At 31.7% G+C, this 16,863-nt stretch overlaps 1 protein-coding gene across 1 annotated transcript in view; it reads left to right on the top strand.

Annotated features, from left to right (window-relative positions):
- Positions 1 to 16,863, top strand: part of LOC148271949 (clavesin-1-like) — a 35,997-nt gene that overhangs the window by 16,704 nt on the left and 2,430 nt on the right. Inside the window, exons 2-3 of the mRNA XM_088240714.1 lie at positions 12,569 to 12,760; positions 13,919 to 14,171. Of these exons, the coding sequence (XP_088096840.1) occupies positions 12,569 to 12,760; positions 13,919 to 14,171 (445 nt within the window). The remainder of the gene's footprint in view (positions 1 to 12,568; positions 12,761 to 13,918; positions 14,172 to 16,863) is intronic.

Raw genomic sequence — 16,863 nt, 5'->3', positions numbered from 1 at the left:
TTTTTCTTCCACAAATCCGGGCGTTTCTGGCTAATCGCTTCGCGCGAATTGCGCATTACTTACAGGTAATATTCCTTATTGACCATTCTACCCTGTGGCAAAAATTCGTGATGCACCATGCCCCTGCAATCGAAGAAAACTGTAAGCAAAACCTTTACATTCGAACGAACTTAATGCGCTTTTTTCGGTTTTGGCTCGTGCGGCAGCTTATTTTGGAATGGTTTCTACTTAATAATCATAAACCTATGATTCATCACCAGTTGTGATCCTCTGGAGCAAATTTGGGTCGTCACTGACAGAGTCTAACAGCGCCTGAGCAATGTTTTTGCGATGCTGTTTTCGGTCGAACTTTCGCGGCGACCCGTCTTATGCCCAAATCATTGGTAAAAATTGAATGGCACGAGCCAATCGATATGTTTAAGTCCTCAGTAATTTTTCTAACGGTGATTTGACGATTGGTCTATACTATTTTCTTCACTTCATCAATGTTTTCGTCTGTTGTTGACGTGCTCGGGCGTCCGGCACGTTCTTCGTCGTTCACATCTTGTTGGCCCTCTGAGAACATTTTTTACCACCGATAAACGTTGATTCGGTCCAATTTACTTTCACTTTATGCCACAGTCAACATTTGAAATGCGTCCGCGCACTTAATTTTGTTTTTCACACAAAATTTGAAACAGATTCTTTGATCCATTTTTTGGAATAGGTAAAAATCGAAGACGAGTCAAAACACGTGCAAGCAAAGCAGCAGTCAAAAATTAACTGAATATCCGAAATGGCCAAACTTTGGCATAAGTAAGAGACAAAAATGCCAATATAACATTACAAAAAAATCGAAAATCAAATATACGTAATCCGCGGAAATTCAAAATTTGCGATGCTTTTTGACCTGATTTCGTACAGTTTGGCAATACGCAGCCCAGTTTTCTCGTACACCGCTTGAATTACCTCGAAACCTATTTTTAAAATATTTATTATACACGACCCGCCGCCTTTTATAGATAACAAGAATTAACAAAATTAAATATACCAACAAACATTTATGCAATAAAATCTGCTTTCTTACAATTACAAAATTCAGTTGTAGAATCATGACTCTCTTCAAAATATTATCAAATGCGGGATATTATATATTATCTCTCATCAACTTCAGGGTCCCTGGAAGAATGACTAGACAAGTGCCACCGTTTTGTAGCAACAATTCACGGACAGTGTATACTTGTGATGCCGTATTAAATAGACTTCATGAACTCGGCAATAGTTATTCCCATGTATCTGATATATTTAGTGTAGGGTATTGTTCCTATAGAACAAACCTTTTGAACTTTTTAAAAGATGGTGAATGGTAATTATATTTATTTATTCATGCATTTCATAATATATATATATATATATACAGTTTTTTGTTCACTTTGCTTAGCTGTATAAAACAGTACTTTGTGTGATTTTCTTGTTGTTTTACTGTAGAATGTTTTATTTTCTAAACTTTCTACTGAATATGCTGTATAATTTTTGAGTTATTTTTTAAAATATAAATCTTGCATAATTGTTGGTTTAGTTTTTTTTTTATAAATCTTAGGTATAAGAAAATTCATGTTTTTAAAAAAAAAAAATATATTTAGACAAGTATGTTATTAAAAATGTTTGTAAAAGGCAGATTTGCCGTTTATGTTAATAAAATAAAATAAAATAATGTTTATCAACAGTCACAAGATTATCCAATGATTCAGTTACTTGCAAACATTTAACAAATCCATGAACAAGATCAGAAGTTACCAAATTACAGTTATCCTTAGATTAAATTGTTTTAGCATTAATATGCTAGTACTAATGTAGTAATGTACTTCAGAGTATTAGTTTTCAAGCATTTGCACGGGGAGATGTGCTATTTATGTCAATTACCACTCAACCTCCCCTTTATTGTATACTGATACTTTGGTTTCTGTCAAATATATATATTAAAGAGTTGGTTAAACCTAAGCTATTCTACTATGTTTCCGTTTGAAATATAAGATCAGTATCTGTATATTTTTTTTTTATATAAATATTATAATATTGTTATAAAAGCACCATATTCTTCAAATCCCAGTGTTACACGGATCGCTGTGTGTAAAACTCTGTAACAGATATATAATATATTATATAATGGTAAAGCAGACATCGTATTACATTATCTCGCAGAAAAGACAGGGCAACTCTTTGCTGGTATTTTCCACAAGAAAGTGGTTTATCTCGTTCCTTGCATCATAGTTTCCGAGAGGAGAGAGAGTTGCTGGTGAAGTGTCTTGATGAGTTTGTTTAAAACAAAGTATACAAATCTTAAGAGACAAGTTTTTTGCCTGACAAAAATCGACATTACAGAAAACAGTCATTTAATAAATGTGTCGGGTTGTAGTTCCGTGCGTACGTATTTAAAAAAAAAGTACAAAAAAAAACTTACAAGCACATAAACCGACAGTACATACAACGCATTTGAAAAATAGGATAAAATAAATAAAAAATCCCACATATGCATAGGCCTGTGCGAGGGAATACTGATTTAATTAACACACAAATACACATATATACATGAACATACATATACATATACACACATACATTATAATTTTGAAGATGTTTTTTAAATTGACTTAAATTTATTGTCTTATATTTCACTTAAAGATTATTCTCATCGTTTCTTTGAATCCCTTAAAACAAATATGTGTATATTTATGTTTTTCCTTTTTTTTTTTTAAAATGTTACTACTATTTTATTTTATTTTTACATCTGAGCATGTTTTTCATTCTTTATTTCAATTCTTAATTTTTAATTACTCTTACTAATTTTCTTCATTCTTAATATTATTTCCATTTGTTAATACTCACTACAAACTACAAACTTTAAAATATCTTTTTTTACTTAAATTTTAATTTTCAAAGAACTTTCATTAGTGTTTTTCTTTTTTCTTCTCTTTTTTATACTTTCATAATTAACCTTACATATAATTGCTTTATAATATGGAAACTTCACTGGTCCATTAGAGTTAATTCTAATTGTGTAAAATATTAAACTTTGTAACTGTACTGTATGTTTCCCAAATAAAAGAAAATAAATAAAAATAAAAATATATACACGTACATACATATACACACACATACATATACACACGTACATACATATACACACATACATATGAACATACATATATCTACACAATATTTATATACAGGTGATTGTAGGTACTTCATTGTTGATATGATAACCAGCAATGAAGTATTGCGTAGAGCCAAAACGAATAGATAACTATTCACCACCGTTAAATATCCCATTCTTGCCATGTTTTGAGAGGTGATAAATACACATACATACATATACCCACACACATATGTACAAACATATGTCTTAACAATATTTATATACAGGGTGGTGTACTTCATAACCAACAAAGAAGTATTACGTAGAGCCAATACGAATAGAGAAGTATTCACCACCGCATAGCTCGTTTTGGCTATGTGTTAAGAGGTGATAAATATGCCATACTTCAACTTGTCATGAAAGGAAAGATCGAGAGACGTAAAGGGGTCAGAAGAAAACAGCTTTTATTGCCTCGAAACATCCAAGAATGAACCAGGAATAGAATTGTGGAGGAGCTGTTTCGCACTGCTTAGAATGGGAAAGCTTTTTCCCAAGTGTTCGTCAACTTTGCGCGTCGTGGAGAACCCTACATGCAAAGTGAAGAAAAAAAAATATAAACTTATAATATTAGAAATCAAACACTGATTTGAGTCTACTGAATACTTTATTTTATTTCTACAAATATAAAACATTCGTTTGAAAATGCCTTGATGTTTGATAAAAAGGTTTGAAAATGCCCTAACAATGCGAAACAATTGACACGAAATTTTTGTTTTTATGTTCTTTTATATTTGTAAAAATAAAATAAAGTGTTCAGTAGACTCAAATCAGTGTTTGATTTTAATATTATAAGTTTAAATATAGAGTTCTACAAAATAAACACCAAATCAATCAAAAAGAAAATATATGTTCACATACATAAATACACAAACATACGTATACACATTTATAAAAAGTAAACAATATAAATATTTGCATAAAAAAAAATAATAATCTTAGTATAATAATATCATAGGCTCCGAAAAAGATTTCAGGGGTTCTCGCCTCCCGTTTATTTAGTTGTCCAATATGAATGTAATATAAAACAAACATGCCATCCCGTTTTTTCTCTGTCGAATAGACAGATAGGCTAAAACACCATACCACTCTATCTTTGAATACAGACCTCGCTTCCTCTACACTCATACATCTTCTCATGCGCGCGCATGGATTATTCCGATTTCTGATATGTCCATCTTCAAGTATTTGTTGGATTTGTTCATGCCATGTCTTTCTCGGTCTTCCTTATTTTCTACATCCGTCAACATTCGCACTATTAATCTTTTAAAGCGTTCTTAATATTGAAAATGTACAGAATTCACATTACATATTATATGTTTGAATATTTAGTTTTACCCACTTTTTTGTGGATGTAGCCACTCCACCGGCCCGGCCTATAGACACGTTACCGAGTGTTAAGTGATTTTTTATTTATTCGTTAGTTTACTTCCACATAAATTATGCAACTTTATTGCAGTTGAGCACTGTTGCACAAAATGCATAGAAAATATTGTGTTACCTGTATTTCTTAAATAAAAAAAAGTGTTCACGTTCTTATGATTTACCTAAATATCAAATTTTTAACGAGTTGTAAATAACTAACTATTAAAAGGCTAACTGTGAAATTGCTCTTGCGGGTTCGATTCCTGCCAGTTGCGAGAAACAAAACTTTGAAAAAAAAATTGTTTTGGCTGTGTACATAACGTGGTGTATTTTTTATAATTTTATTTCGTATTCTCTTTTTCTCATCCGCTAACATGACTCTTTAGTAGAGGCTTAACCAGTTAAATTAGTTTTTAAATTAATTTTATCACTAAAAAAAGTATTGAGATATGTTTAGATACTAAATTTCATGCTTATTTACAAACAAGAAAGACATGAATTTAATTTAAATAGCTAATGACAGGTCATAATCCCTGTAAACACTTTTATATCCTTTTCTCTATATTCCCTTATCGGGAAATGTGGTTACATATTGACCAAACTCTAAAGTGCCTTTTACTTCAAATGTTTTTTTTTTTTACATAATATGCAGTAAGAAAATCAACTCCACCCTTAAAATGCTACTCAAATGAATATTTACATATTATCGTAATTCTGTTTTGAAATGTTTTTAAACGTTTAATTGCATTACGAATAATGTTCCGACTAGTGACCGACCAAACATTCGGTTTTGCTTTCTGCCGATTTCAGCCAGTAAAACTAGTTTCGGCCGCGGTTCGAGTTCGGTTTCGGCTTTCACCTGTGAATGTTGTTGCACGTTGTCAGTTCGCGCGCATCAAACAACGGTAAAATGACTAGTTATTTTATTGTTATTGTCTAACATAAAAAATACAAATTAGACTTTTTTTATTAATTTATTTACATGTACATAATACACTGTTTGCATAATAATTTTTACTATAAACTTAACTATAAGGAGCCAAAAATCTTTTTTAATAAGTACAAAATTAATGATATACAATGCTTTTATACTTCTACACTTTGTATACGGATTAATAATATGGTTGCAATGTAGTAAACAAATGCAAGAATTAATACAAAGAACAACGAATAAAGCACTTAAAGTAACATTTCATTTGATTAAATATACTAGAACCACAGATTTGTATAGAATAACAAAAATGCTCAAACTAAAGGAATTAATCTACACAGAAAAAATAAAAATAATATTTAAGATGAAAAAGAATAAAAAAGAGACAAATATTTAATTCAATTTTAACTACAACATACATAAAATAAATACAAGAGCGTAAAATAATTTAACTTGCGAACAACCTATGACAAAAAGAAAAAGAAACAGTTTTGTGTATACAGCAATAATTTTTTACAATTCACTTTCTAATAACCCAAAAAATATACAAAACATATATGTACTTAAAAATTCACCTAAATAAATCAGTTCTTAGAGCCCGTGTGACAAGGGATATGTGATGTTATTTTATCGACTTTTTATTTAAACTGTTATGTTATTATATATAATATCCCCTCATACACTTTTGCTGATTGGGAATATTTCGTACAAATAAAATATGTAATGTAATGTAATATGTAAAGTTTAAAAACCTTGTATTTTGTCATAAATAAATTAATCAAAATCTTATAAGAATAATATTTTTAAAAATAAAAAAATACACGATATTGCAACTTAATTTGATTTATTTATTTACTTTAATGTTGTTTGTTACATATTATTTGTGATATATGTCCCAAGTCCATGGGACTTAAAGTCCTGTGTTGAGTTGCGACGAGAATTATCAGATTTAATAAAAAAGGAATACAAAACAGGAATACAAAAATTTAAAAAAGAATTGTACACATAATAGGCATAAAGCCTTTTTTTAAACACTATTTTCATATATATTATATTTTATTCATATATAAACTGCTAATCGACTAGCCATTCTCTTATTTTCCTTTTTTTCTTTTGGAAGTGCCATTTCTAGGATCGTTTGGCAACAAATTGAACACAACTGGAACCACATGTTTTAGTGTTCTTTTGAAATATTTGGTGCATGTTTTTGGAATCACTAAACCTTAATTATGTGTGAATCTCGAATTATAACAACGTTCTAATATATTTATGAATTCAATGTTTTGTTTTTGTTCCGAAATGATACGAAATTACTTTTCCTTAACCCATTACTATCACTTTGTATCCCGGAGCTGTGTAAACACGTGATTATATAACCATGCGCTGTGTCCCGGTCCCGTGTTTTTACGTGGTTTACCAGCTGTCTAAAAAAGTGCATTTTTTTGACATTTAGTGACTTTTATTAGTACTTTTTTGCTGCCGGTAAACCACGTGAAAATACGGGACCGGGACACAACGCATGGTTATTATAATCACCTGTTTAGACGGCTCCGGGATACAGAGCAAAAAAAGGGAGTGTGACTCTGTAAATGTGCGAACATTGCAATGTGGCTCTCTATAAAGGCCAATATTGACTAAACTATCATACAAAAATGACTTATTTAATTATTTTAAATAAATCTCAGCAGTTTCAATTGATTTAACTTAGTATTTTCATAACTATAACACTTTTAAGAAGCCCTTTACAAAGTATGAAATCTCACAAAAATGGGCCGGGCACAGGGTAAATTCTATGTGTATTCGGCCGGTGCTCAAAGAGTTGTTATATTTCACTGGATTCTACTATTTTTCTATCAGTTTTTACCTTTTTGAATTTTATTATATTTATTTTTATAAGTTTCTTTGACAGTTTGATTTTTTAAATAAAATTAAATAAATTGAGTAATCATAATGATTTACCAAATAAAACGCGATTTTTTTATTTATTTTTTATATTTTGATCAAATAAGATCGCATTATATTCGGGTTAATGCGATAGTATATAATACTTTTGAAATATTGTTATTAAATTTCTAACTTTAATATTTTTATCACCTCATAAAATGTCATAAATGTCTATTTGAACGTTCATAAATTTCCTGGACTTTAAAGCCTTAAAATTATTTTATTGATTCCTATGCGGTCACTACGGTCAAAGTCGTAGAATCAGAGAATTTTTATAATATATGCAAATAAAATAGTAAAAACAACTCTATTTTAAATATTATGAATGAATATGGACGTTTTATGAACGATAAATATATAATTTTAATATTTTAGTGATAAAAACCGTAGCAATCGAAAATATCGTCGGTATACCTACAATCTATTAATAGTTATAATAGTTGCAGCACTTATCATCGTCGTCATTCCTCTTTCCACACCCGGTGGTGCATAGAGCACTCAATTAGTAAACGAAATGCAGCGTACTTCGACCATTTGTTACGTTATAGTATGGTAATCAGTCCTGCGCATCACGTGCCAGTCAAGAAACAACGAAATATTGCAGTTTAAATCACCTTTAAAATCTTTTATTTCCAGTCCACCAGACAGTGACAAGTCAGAACATCTCAAGCAATCAAACTATTTTAAGCTAAACTAGCTTTAATATATAAATAAAAGACGAGTGATACTTTAATTCACAAGTTTGGAAAATCCAGTGACCGGTTTTATCGCTTTCGCGACATCTTCGAGACTGGTATCTTTATTAAGGAGTTTAACGTATTTATAAAAAACAGAGGTAAGGATAGATAATTCAAAATTATATATAAGTAAATTAAATAAAGTTATTTGTATCTCAAGGATCATTATCAAAAAAAAATTGGGCGAATTAATGAGTTGATATAATGCTATTTTAATGAGTTTAAGTATTTTGTTTTTTGTGCCCCATCCTTCGTGAGTGTGATTTTTGTCAATTACGATTTCTGAAAAACAAATATATTACAATAGGTAAAGTAATCTCGTATCAGTTTTCAATAAAGTATCACTCGTCTTTTATTTCTCTAATAAATTACAATGAACTTCCATCGAGAATTTTCACTTACAAACTTAAATGTTTTAAACTAGCTTTGTTAATTTTAGTTAAAATTTTAATGTCGATTATTAAGTTCATTTGTCAGCCTTGTACAAAACTTAACATGATTAACCTAAATTATGAAGTTTTATATAAAAAAATATCTATCTAAGATAGTTGCAAAATGGTACCAAAAATATTATAATGCGGAAAAACATCCACAGAATTAAACGGTGATATTCTTTGGGTCACTTCAAAATCATCATCATTCACATTTTCACTTTCAGTGGTGCATTAGGGCATTGCATCGGTAAACAAAAAATCTGTGACTTTTCTAGTCTAGGCATTTACAGGGCTTACGAGCAGTCATTGGCGGCTGGTTAAAGAGGTCACTTTATACAATGTGCAACATTCCCTTTTCTGCCTATGTTTGAACATTCTTCAATTAATCCATCTGCTAATATTTTTGAAGATAAAGATCTGAAACTTTTATTGATGTGGGTAAGATTCTAGGCAACATACCAGACAACGCCTGAAAATATTTGTCAATTTTTAAACTTCTTCTTGAACCAGTTGGTTTTATCGCAATATTTTTAGTTTTTTCAATTTTTTGTAGACAAGGACTGTATTGAACCTCCTTGGGACTTAATTATACTAATATATTAAAACAGAGACGAAGAACATTTTAAAGAAGAAGATATAGAAGTCTCGTCATTTGCAGGGCTTAAGACCTGTCATTTATTGGTTTAAGTGGCCACATTACACACTGAGTAAATTTTACCACTTTGCCTATGTTTGTACACCTATATTCCGTATCCTTCCATCTGTTAATATTTTTACTATTTTTTTATACGTTTTCGAGGAAGTTCGCCGTACAATAAAATGCTCTAATCTTTACCGCGTGTAAGTAAACATTTTTATATCCAATTTTCTGTAGCATTGAACTTTTCTATTTAAAATATGGTTGACACTGTTGCTCAGTAATAAAAAAATATGCAGTTTATAAGGTAATCAGCTATTATAACAGCGGTCAATGACAGGTCAAACCATCAGCTTTACCTTTTTCGAAACGATTATTTCATTATTTTCCTTGGAATAATGTACCATTTAAAGTCCATTATATTTTATTTTTCAATTAAATTATTACTTTAATACTTTTATGTTTATATGAAAGACGAGTCTGTTATTTGATTATCCTCACGTGCGCAATATGTTGTGGCCAAGTTGCTGGAAATCAAATCAGGTTTTAATGAGTAGGTATACAAATACGTGCAGATATGTAGGCAGTAAAATTATGTATACAATATGTTCATTTCGTTCGCTAAGAGGAATTTCAGTAAAGAATAAACATATTATTATGGTGTTATATACTCTATTTAGTATTATTTGATTTATTGAAAAACAAACTTTGAACCTCAAAGGTGTTAAATGACTTATAAAAGAGTGTGTTACGTCATCTTACAATACACAACATTGAAGCGAAACATCTTTGTTAAGAGGAAAAGTGGCGTGCGGCGTCTGGGAATTTTGGTGAATACGTATTTAGACATTGTTTTTCTGTCACTCTCTCACAAATGCCTCCCCGTTACTGCGCGAAAAAGACAACTGCACGTCGGACTGATTTGCCTATCTAAAATCGACAATATTGACGTTTGCTGTCCCGTTTTCCGCACTTCTTTTTTTAAATTTTATATATATTTGGACCCCTGTATTGAGTAGCCTTACGTGTCATGTACAAGGCTAAGGTACTCGGAAAAAATCGTTTTGTTTGTCTTGGAAATGGGATATTCGATCACTGATTTTGGTTTATTACCTTTATGAGTCCAATCACCATTGTTGCAAAGTTCAAGAACAATGGCGCGTGATAACTTCTTTTAACTACAGTGTGGATATCTGTTCAGGATATTCCATCTTTCCTTCATTATGCTTCAAGATTATGGCGTTTCAAACTGAAAAATGGGCACTGAAATAACAGATGTTCGATACTGATACTCGTGAAGAAATATCATCGCATAGACAATAGTCATCAATCCTTAATTTAAACCTATATAGATAACTTCTCATAGCTCCGTATCCGGTAAAAATTTGGGTCGTTTCGAAAGTACTTTGGTGATGATGACGGAAGTTTGCTGCATCAGCCAGCGTTGGGAAAAGCATTTTAGTGATTTTATCCGTAAAATAAGCGCGGTAATGATCCTTCCAACGCTGCTGCGTATTTTGTTTTATACAGGGCAAGGGAAATTCTGAGAAGAAAGGTGCCGTTCTTTTACAAATTGCGGCTCTTGCTCGTTCATCCGCTCTCTCATTTCCTACGATACCAGCATGTCCTCTTATCCAGCATATTTGAATGATCATTCCTCCTATTTTTAGATGCTTAATTTTACTCTGAATATTTACATCTAATGGATTTACCGACCGAGTATCAGTTATAGCTTGAACGCCCGAACGACAATCTGATAATTTTTTTTTCTGCACTTCAAAACTGAACCGACTCAATTGTTTTTTGAAAGAAAAAATGTCGTAATGCAATTTTCTGTGTCGGTACTTTTTTTTCCTATTAATATTTCATTTTTGTATATTGTACGTCCGAAAGTGGCACATAAAATTAGGCACTTTTTTGAGGTAATCCTAGCTCCCATAAGAAACAATCCATTCAAAAAAGCAAAACAATAAAGACACACCAATGACAAATATTTATAGTTTGTAAAATATTACTGCTGTAGTGCCATTATCCAGAGATAAATTAGGGAAATACGTTTGTGTGATGAAAAGTCACTCCGCCTTTCCTCTTAAAGCTGTCAAACATCCGTGCAATAAGCAATTACATAATATTAACATTTTCTGTAGGCAAAAAAGCAAGCAAAAAATTAATTCGTGGTTTGTGTACTATGAGAATATAAGTAAAAATGACCGTAAAATATCCGTAACAAGCTGACAAAAATATTATTTTCAGATAATTTTTTTATTTATAAATCATATCACACAAAGTATTTTACAAGTATAACTCATATGAATTACATTCACAGGAGTGACGACAACTCAATTCGGGATTTAAATAATTTATATGTATTTTTTTAAAACACGTATTGAGAACAACATATTATGGATACAATTTATATTAATATGTTTCTTTTTTCGGTGATGCCATGTGTGTTGAATTTGTTCCGACGTTTCGGCTACCATTGCAGAAGCCATCTTCAGGGTAAACTGAGTGTTTTGTAGAAAACAGTATGTGTTTAACTACCAGTAATTTGTAACGTGTCGCAGTCGGCAGTAGGCACATTTCTTTTCATTTTTGTAGTATGTAGTGTTGGGAACCATGCTGAGTTGAATTTCAGCCCGTCGTCATTGTTTATGTTATTTGGGTGTCTGTATTTCAATCGCCTCTTTTATTATTCGTGCACAGCAATTACTGGGTTTATGCAAAATTTTCGGTGCAAAGGCGAAAAAATGTCAAGTGTCAACAATTCTTTCAAAACTGAATGAAACGAAAAACTTTGAAGGTTGGATAAATGTAGTAAATTTTTGTTTATAATGAAAGGTAAGCCTTATTGAGGTGACTTTTCTTCCATCATCTTTTTTTTGTTGCAGCGTCTATTATCTGTGCTACGTAAACCAGCAAATGGCAGGTCATAAATCTCATAAATTCTTAAACGTCCATATTCCATTCTCTGCAATGTTTTATATCTCTATGTTGTAATATGTTAATGTGAAATTTTTGGCTTGGATCCTTAAATACTCCAAGGCGCAAGTGAGCACAATAAGATTGGTTCGATCAATATACTTTGATTAATAATGATAATTATTTTATTTCGTAAAACAATTGTATCAAAGAATTTAGTACACTTATGATGTGACCGACTAGGAAGGCAAAACCCGAATGACACGAGAGCTCGACCGCGCCGCACTGCTCGCACCTTATTCTCACATTATACATTGACTATAAATATAAATATGTTAGTGCCAATACATTAACATATTTTGATGCATGGACACTGCAGTAATTATATTATAAATTAAGTAAACACATATTTTTCTTTTCTTCTAGGCTCGCAACCCAACCTCATCTCCCTTCTATCTCTGACGAGTACGTGTTCCTTTTTCTGCATTCCAACTTCTATGAGACTAAAGCTACCAAGGAAACCATAGAATGCTACTTCACCTTGCGCACAGCGACCCCGGATATATTCGCGGTGCGCAACCCCCACACCGCCAGACTGAAAATGGCTTTAGACATCACGTGAGGAACAATACTTTTAAATTTTTAATAAACTTTTTTATCTGTGTACATAATTAACATAACATTAAACTATTTATTGATACGGTGCCAAAAAATATATTATTCAGTTTCACTTCCAATAAATTAACAGGAAAAAAAATTCCAATACATATTACATAAAACATAAAAACCCCCAATATAGGTATATTTTTTTTTTTTTTTTTTTTATTTATTAAGGAAAAACAACAGTTGTTATATAAGAATACAAAATATAAAAAATAGTATATACATCCACTTAAAGTTTTTCACAAATATAATGAGAGAACATGTCACACAGTAAAGAGAAAAATAATATATTATATAAGACATGCGAAAAAAAAAGAGCCCATAAGAAGGTTAAGGGGTGAGGAAATAGAGTAGAGAAGTGGAGGAGAGGGATTTTCATAATATAGTTGACCAAATCTAAATTTTGATATTATAATAAAATAAACATAATTAAAGGAACATAAACTTATTACACAATGACAAATGTTTTATTTTACAGTGTTTCAAAAAGTCACAAAATTTTGTATTAAAAATACCTAAATGGGGACAAAGTCAATTAAATTTGGAGCTGCTACGATAAATAAACGAGTTTTCAAAATATTTTTTTGGGCAGTAAATTATTAAAAAAATGAACTTGTCATGTTGACTTTACGGGACAATTGATTGAAATACGATCCAAGAGATATGGACTATCGATAAAATTGTTTAAAATTTTGAAGAGGAAAGACAGATCAGAAATGCTTCTACGTTTAGTAAGGGAAGTTAAAATATGAAAGGAAGAAGAGTCTTCATACGAGTCAAAATATGTATGTAAGAGTATGTGTTATGTGATAATATGTTATCACAAAGCATATATTATGTGAATAGGTTCTGATAATTAAAAAATTGAAACATTATTGAATTATTGGCCAGAATTTAAAAACATACTTCACTAGGTAACAAGATATACCTGTTCTGAAGTAACTTTTTACGTAATGTATTTGTTCATGTTAGTGAATCACTTGAAAAACACATGAGCCAGACTCCGTTTTTGGAACTTCTCCCTGAATTGATTATACTCGTACGAATTTAGTTTTTTTATGTTTTTGTGATTTTTTATTGAATAAAGGTTTATGTTCAGTTTCTGGTTCCCAGGCACATGGTCGCCCTCCCCCAGAAAACAGCGGAAGGCTACAACATCCTTTGCTACAGACTCGCAGACGCCGACTATACCAAACTGAACTTCTCCGACGCTGTGAGACTGTTCTGTATGTTTAATGACATCAGATTGTCTGAGGATGGACTCAGTGAGGGCTACATTGTAATCTTCGACATGAAGAACTGTTCTTTGGGACACCTGACGAGAGTATCACTCCCTGCGTTGCGAGCCTTCATGATGTACATACAGGTAAATAATTGTTTAGTCATTCAAGCTTGTTTTTGAAAATTCTTGGTGAATTGTATGAGGTATCCATGTTCTGCTTGCATTTTTTTCAATCGCAGTTTTACGCATGCGTCGTACTTACCCTGACATATTGAGAAAGAGTTAATGCCATTATGAGTTAGCTGATTTTTGTGTACGCTTCGAGATGCGCGTTGAGATGCCGAATAAAATTTTAAACCCTAATAATAAAAAACAGCGTCGATAGTTTTTTAAAAATTTATTTAAGAAGGTAAACATGAACAGAAAATATAAAAGTTAACATATTGAAACCCACTAAACCGCGAAACCATTCGTTTTCTAAATACGAAGAACATTCAAACAGTCTACATTCATCAACAGATCTGCGAGGTGTAAGGAGAACATGTGGTAAGTGATTAAATTCAACTTACACACTTCTGGGCTGGTATTAGCCGCAAAATATTTTTCAGTCTGCACTCACTTAGAAGGTTGCAAAAATTCTTACCCATTAATACTAAATGCGCTCTTGTACAAGCATTACCACTATCCATTCTAGATTACGCTGATGTTTGATGTTACATTTTTGGTCTTAGGAAATATGACCACATTTCTGATTATTGTAGGCAACTGAAATGGCTCAAAATCAGACAGCGGAGAGACTATCACTCCCTCTCACTTATGTTCAATGGACTTCATAGTCCTAACGCTCCTATATACCTGCGTGAAAAATTTCAACGCTTATCAGTTTATGGTTAACCTCTTCGTTCTAATTCTCAAGGCACTCTCTTAATACCCATCCACAATTCCTCTTTCTTCTCTAACTCATATAGTGTCCATGCGGCTCGACTGTGGAATTATCTCCCATCCACCATCAAATATGTTACTACATTATCTCTGTTTAAATCACGTCTGAAGAAACATCTCCTTTCTCTTCCTTAATCTTTCCTCCTTTCCTCCTTTCCTCTTTTTTTTCCTTTTTCCCATTGAGTAATAGTTTTGATTTAAGGAATTTATTACGTTTATTTCTATTAAATATATCTTTAGCTTTATATATTTTTTTCCTAGTGAATATGTTCTGTAACTTGAATTATAAAAAAAAAACTTTTGTTTTATTGGTTGGTTGAAAGAAATTGCCATTTGGCAATAAGCCCGCCAATGTACAAATAACATTATGTACAAAAAGTTATATAAATAAATATTCCGAACGCAAGTATGGCGCGGTATAGCGCGGTATAGCGCGGTATAGCGCGATTTTACGTACTAAATGCGCATTTTAGCGCCCTGTAAAAGCGTTCGGAACACCAGCCCTAGTTGAAACAATAAGGAGAGATTTTGGCACAGTGTTCATACAAGATTTTCCCAGAGCACGAATTATGTCATACCCAAAACCGGTACGAATTTTGCTCAGATGCATCACCCATTTATCGCAACGAGAGTGTTCAATACTTTGAAAGAGTGTATTAAGCTATCAAGGAAAAAAACTATTTTCAAGAGAGGAGTTAAGGATTGGATTTTCCTTAGTGGGAGGGATTTGAGTGGGAAACTCCTTGATGATTTTCAGAATGTTTGAGTTGTTTGATATATTTATGAGCCATTTATTAAAAAAAAAACATTATCATGTTTCTGATCCTATACAATATTTGTGGTGATATACTCGTATGTCAGTGTTAACTAATTACTTGTTCTAACTCAACAAAGATTTTTAGTCCCATGGAGTTGGGACTTTTGTTTAGTAAATAAATAAATGGTAAGGAAATGGATCAGACTATTTAATGAAGCTCATGATAATGTCAACAAAGTTAGCGTCCATCTTTGATTAGTGATAAACTGGTTCCTCAAATATGGACGCCAATGGACAGCGATGGTAAGAAATATAAACGGAACTTACTTTCTGGAAATACCTCGTATTGGTGAAATAGAAGAGTGATACTTGAATTCAAAAACTTAGAATATCCAGTGGTACGTTGCATCGCTTTCGCGACTTTTTCTAGACCGGCCATCTTTATTTCTGGAATTATTTTTATACGAAGGACCTTTTAACAAAGTTTAGATAACACTACAATATTTTGAGTTTGTCCAAATTTTTCTAGACAAGGAACTCTCATTTTCAACTCTCTAGGTAGTTGTTTATATTAACATATTACAACAAAGATGAAGATTTTTTAAGATAAGGTAATATATAAATCTAGGCATCTACAGGGCTTATGACCTGTCAATGGCTGGTTTAAGTGGACAAAATACTGTTGATAAATCCACCTGGTCTATGAAGAAGTATAGAAATTAAAAAAAAAACATTTTCAGGCCCAGTTGCCTAGTATGTAGGTGAAATAATTAAATTAGATGAATCTCACCCGCATAAATAAAGGTATCAGCTCTTTAACTTCACAAACATCAACAGATGAAAGAATTGAAGGAATATATATGTTCAAATATAAGCAGAATGGTGAATGTTACACAGTATGTAAAGTGGCCACTTAAACCAGCCATTGACAGGTCATAAGCCCTGTAGATGCCTAGACTTCTATATTACCTTCTCTTAAATGTTCTTCATCTCTGTTGTAATATGTTAAAGTGTAGATACTTACATCAAGTACGATTTCGCATATTTTTAATTTTATAATAAATAATCAGTATGTTTTAATGCATATTTATCTTTAAGAAACCTCGCTCGTTTGTCTTTCAACCGAATCTTTAATTT

Source organism: Micrasema longulum, unplaced genomic scaffold (assembly GCF_059751315.1).
Source record: "Micrasema longulum isolate JH-2025_06_02 unplaced genomic scaffold, ASM5975131v1 h1tg002568l, whole genome shotgun sequence".
Taxonomy (NCBI): domain Eukaryota; kingdom Metazoa; phylum Arthropoda; class Insecta; order Trichoptera; family Brachycentridae; genus Micrasema; species Micrasema longulum.
This window is presented reverse-complemented; position numbering and strand designations above follow the sequence as displayed.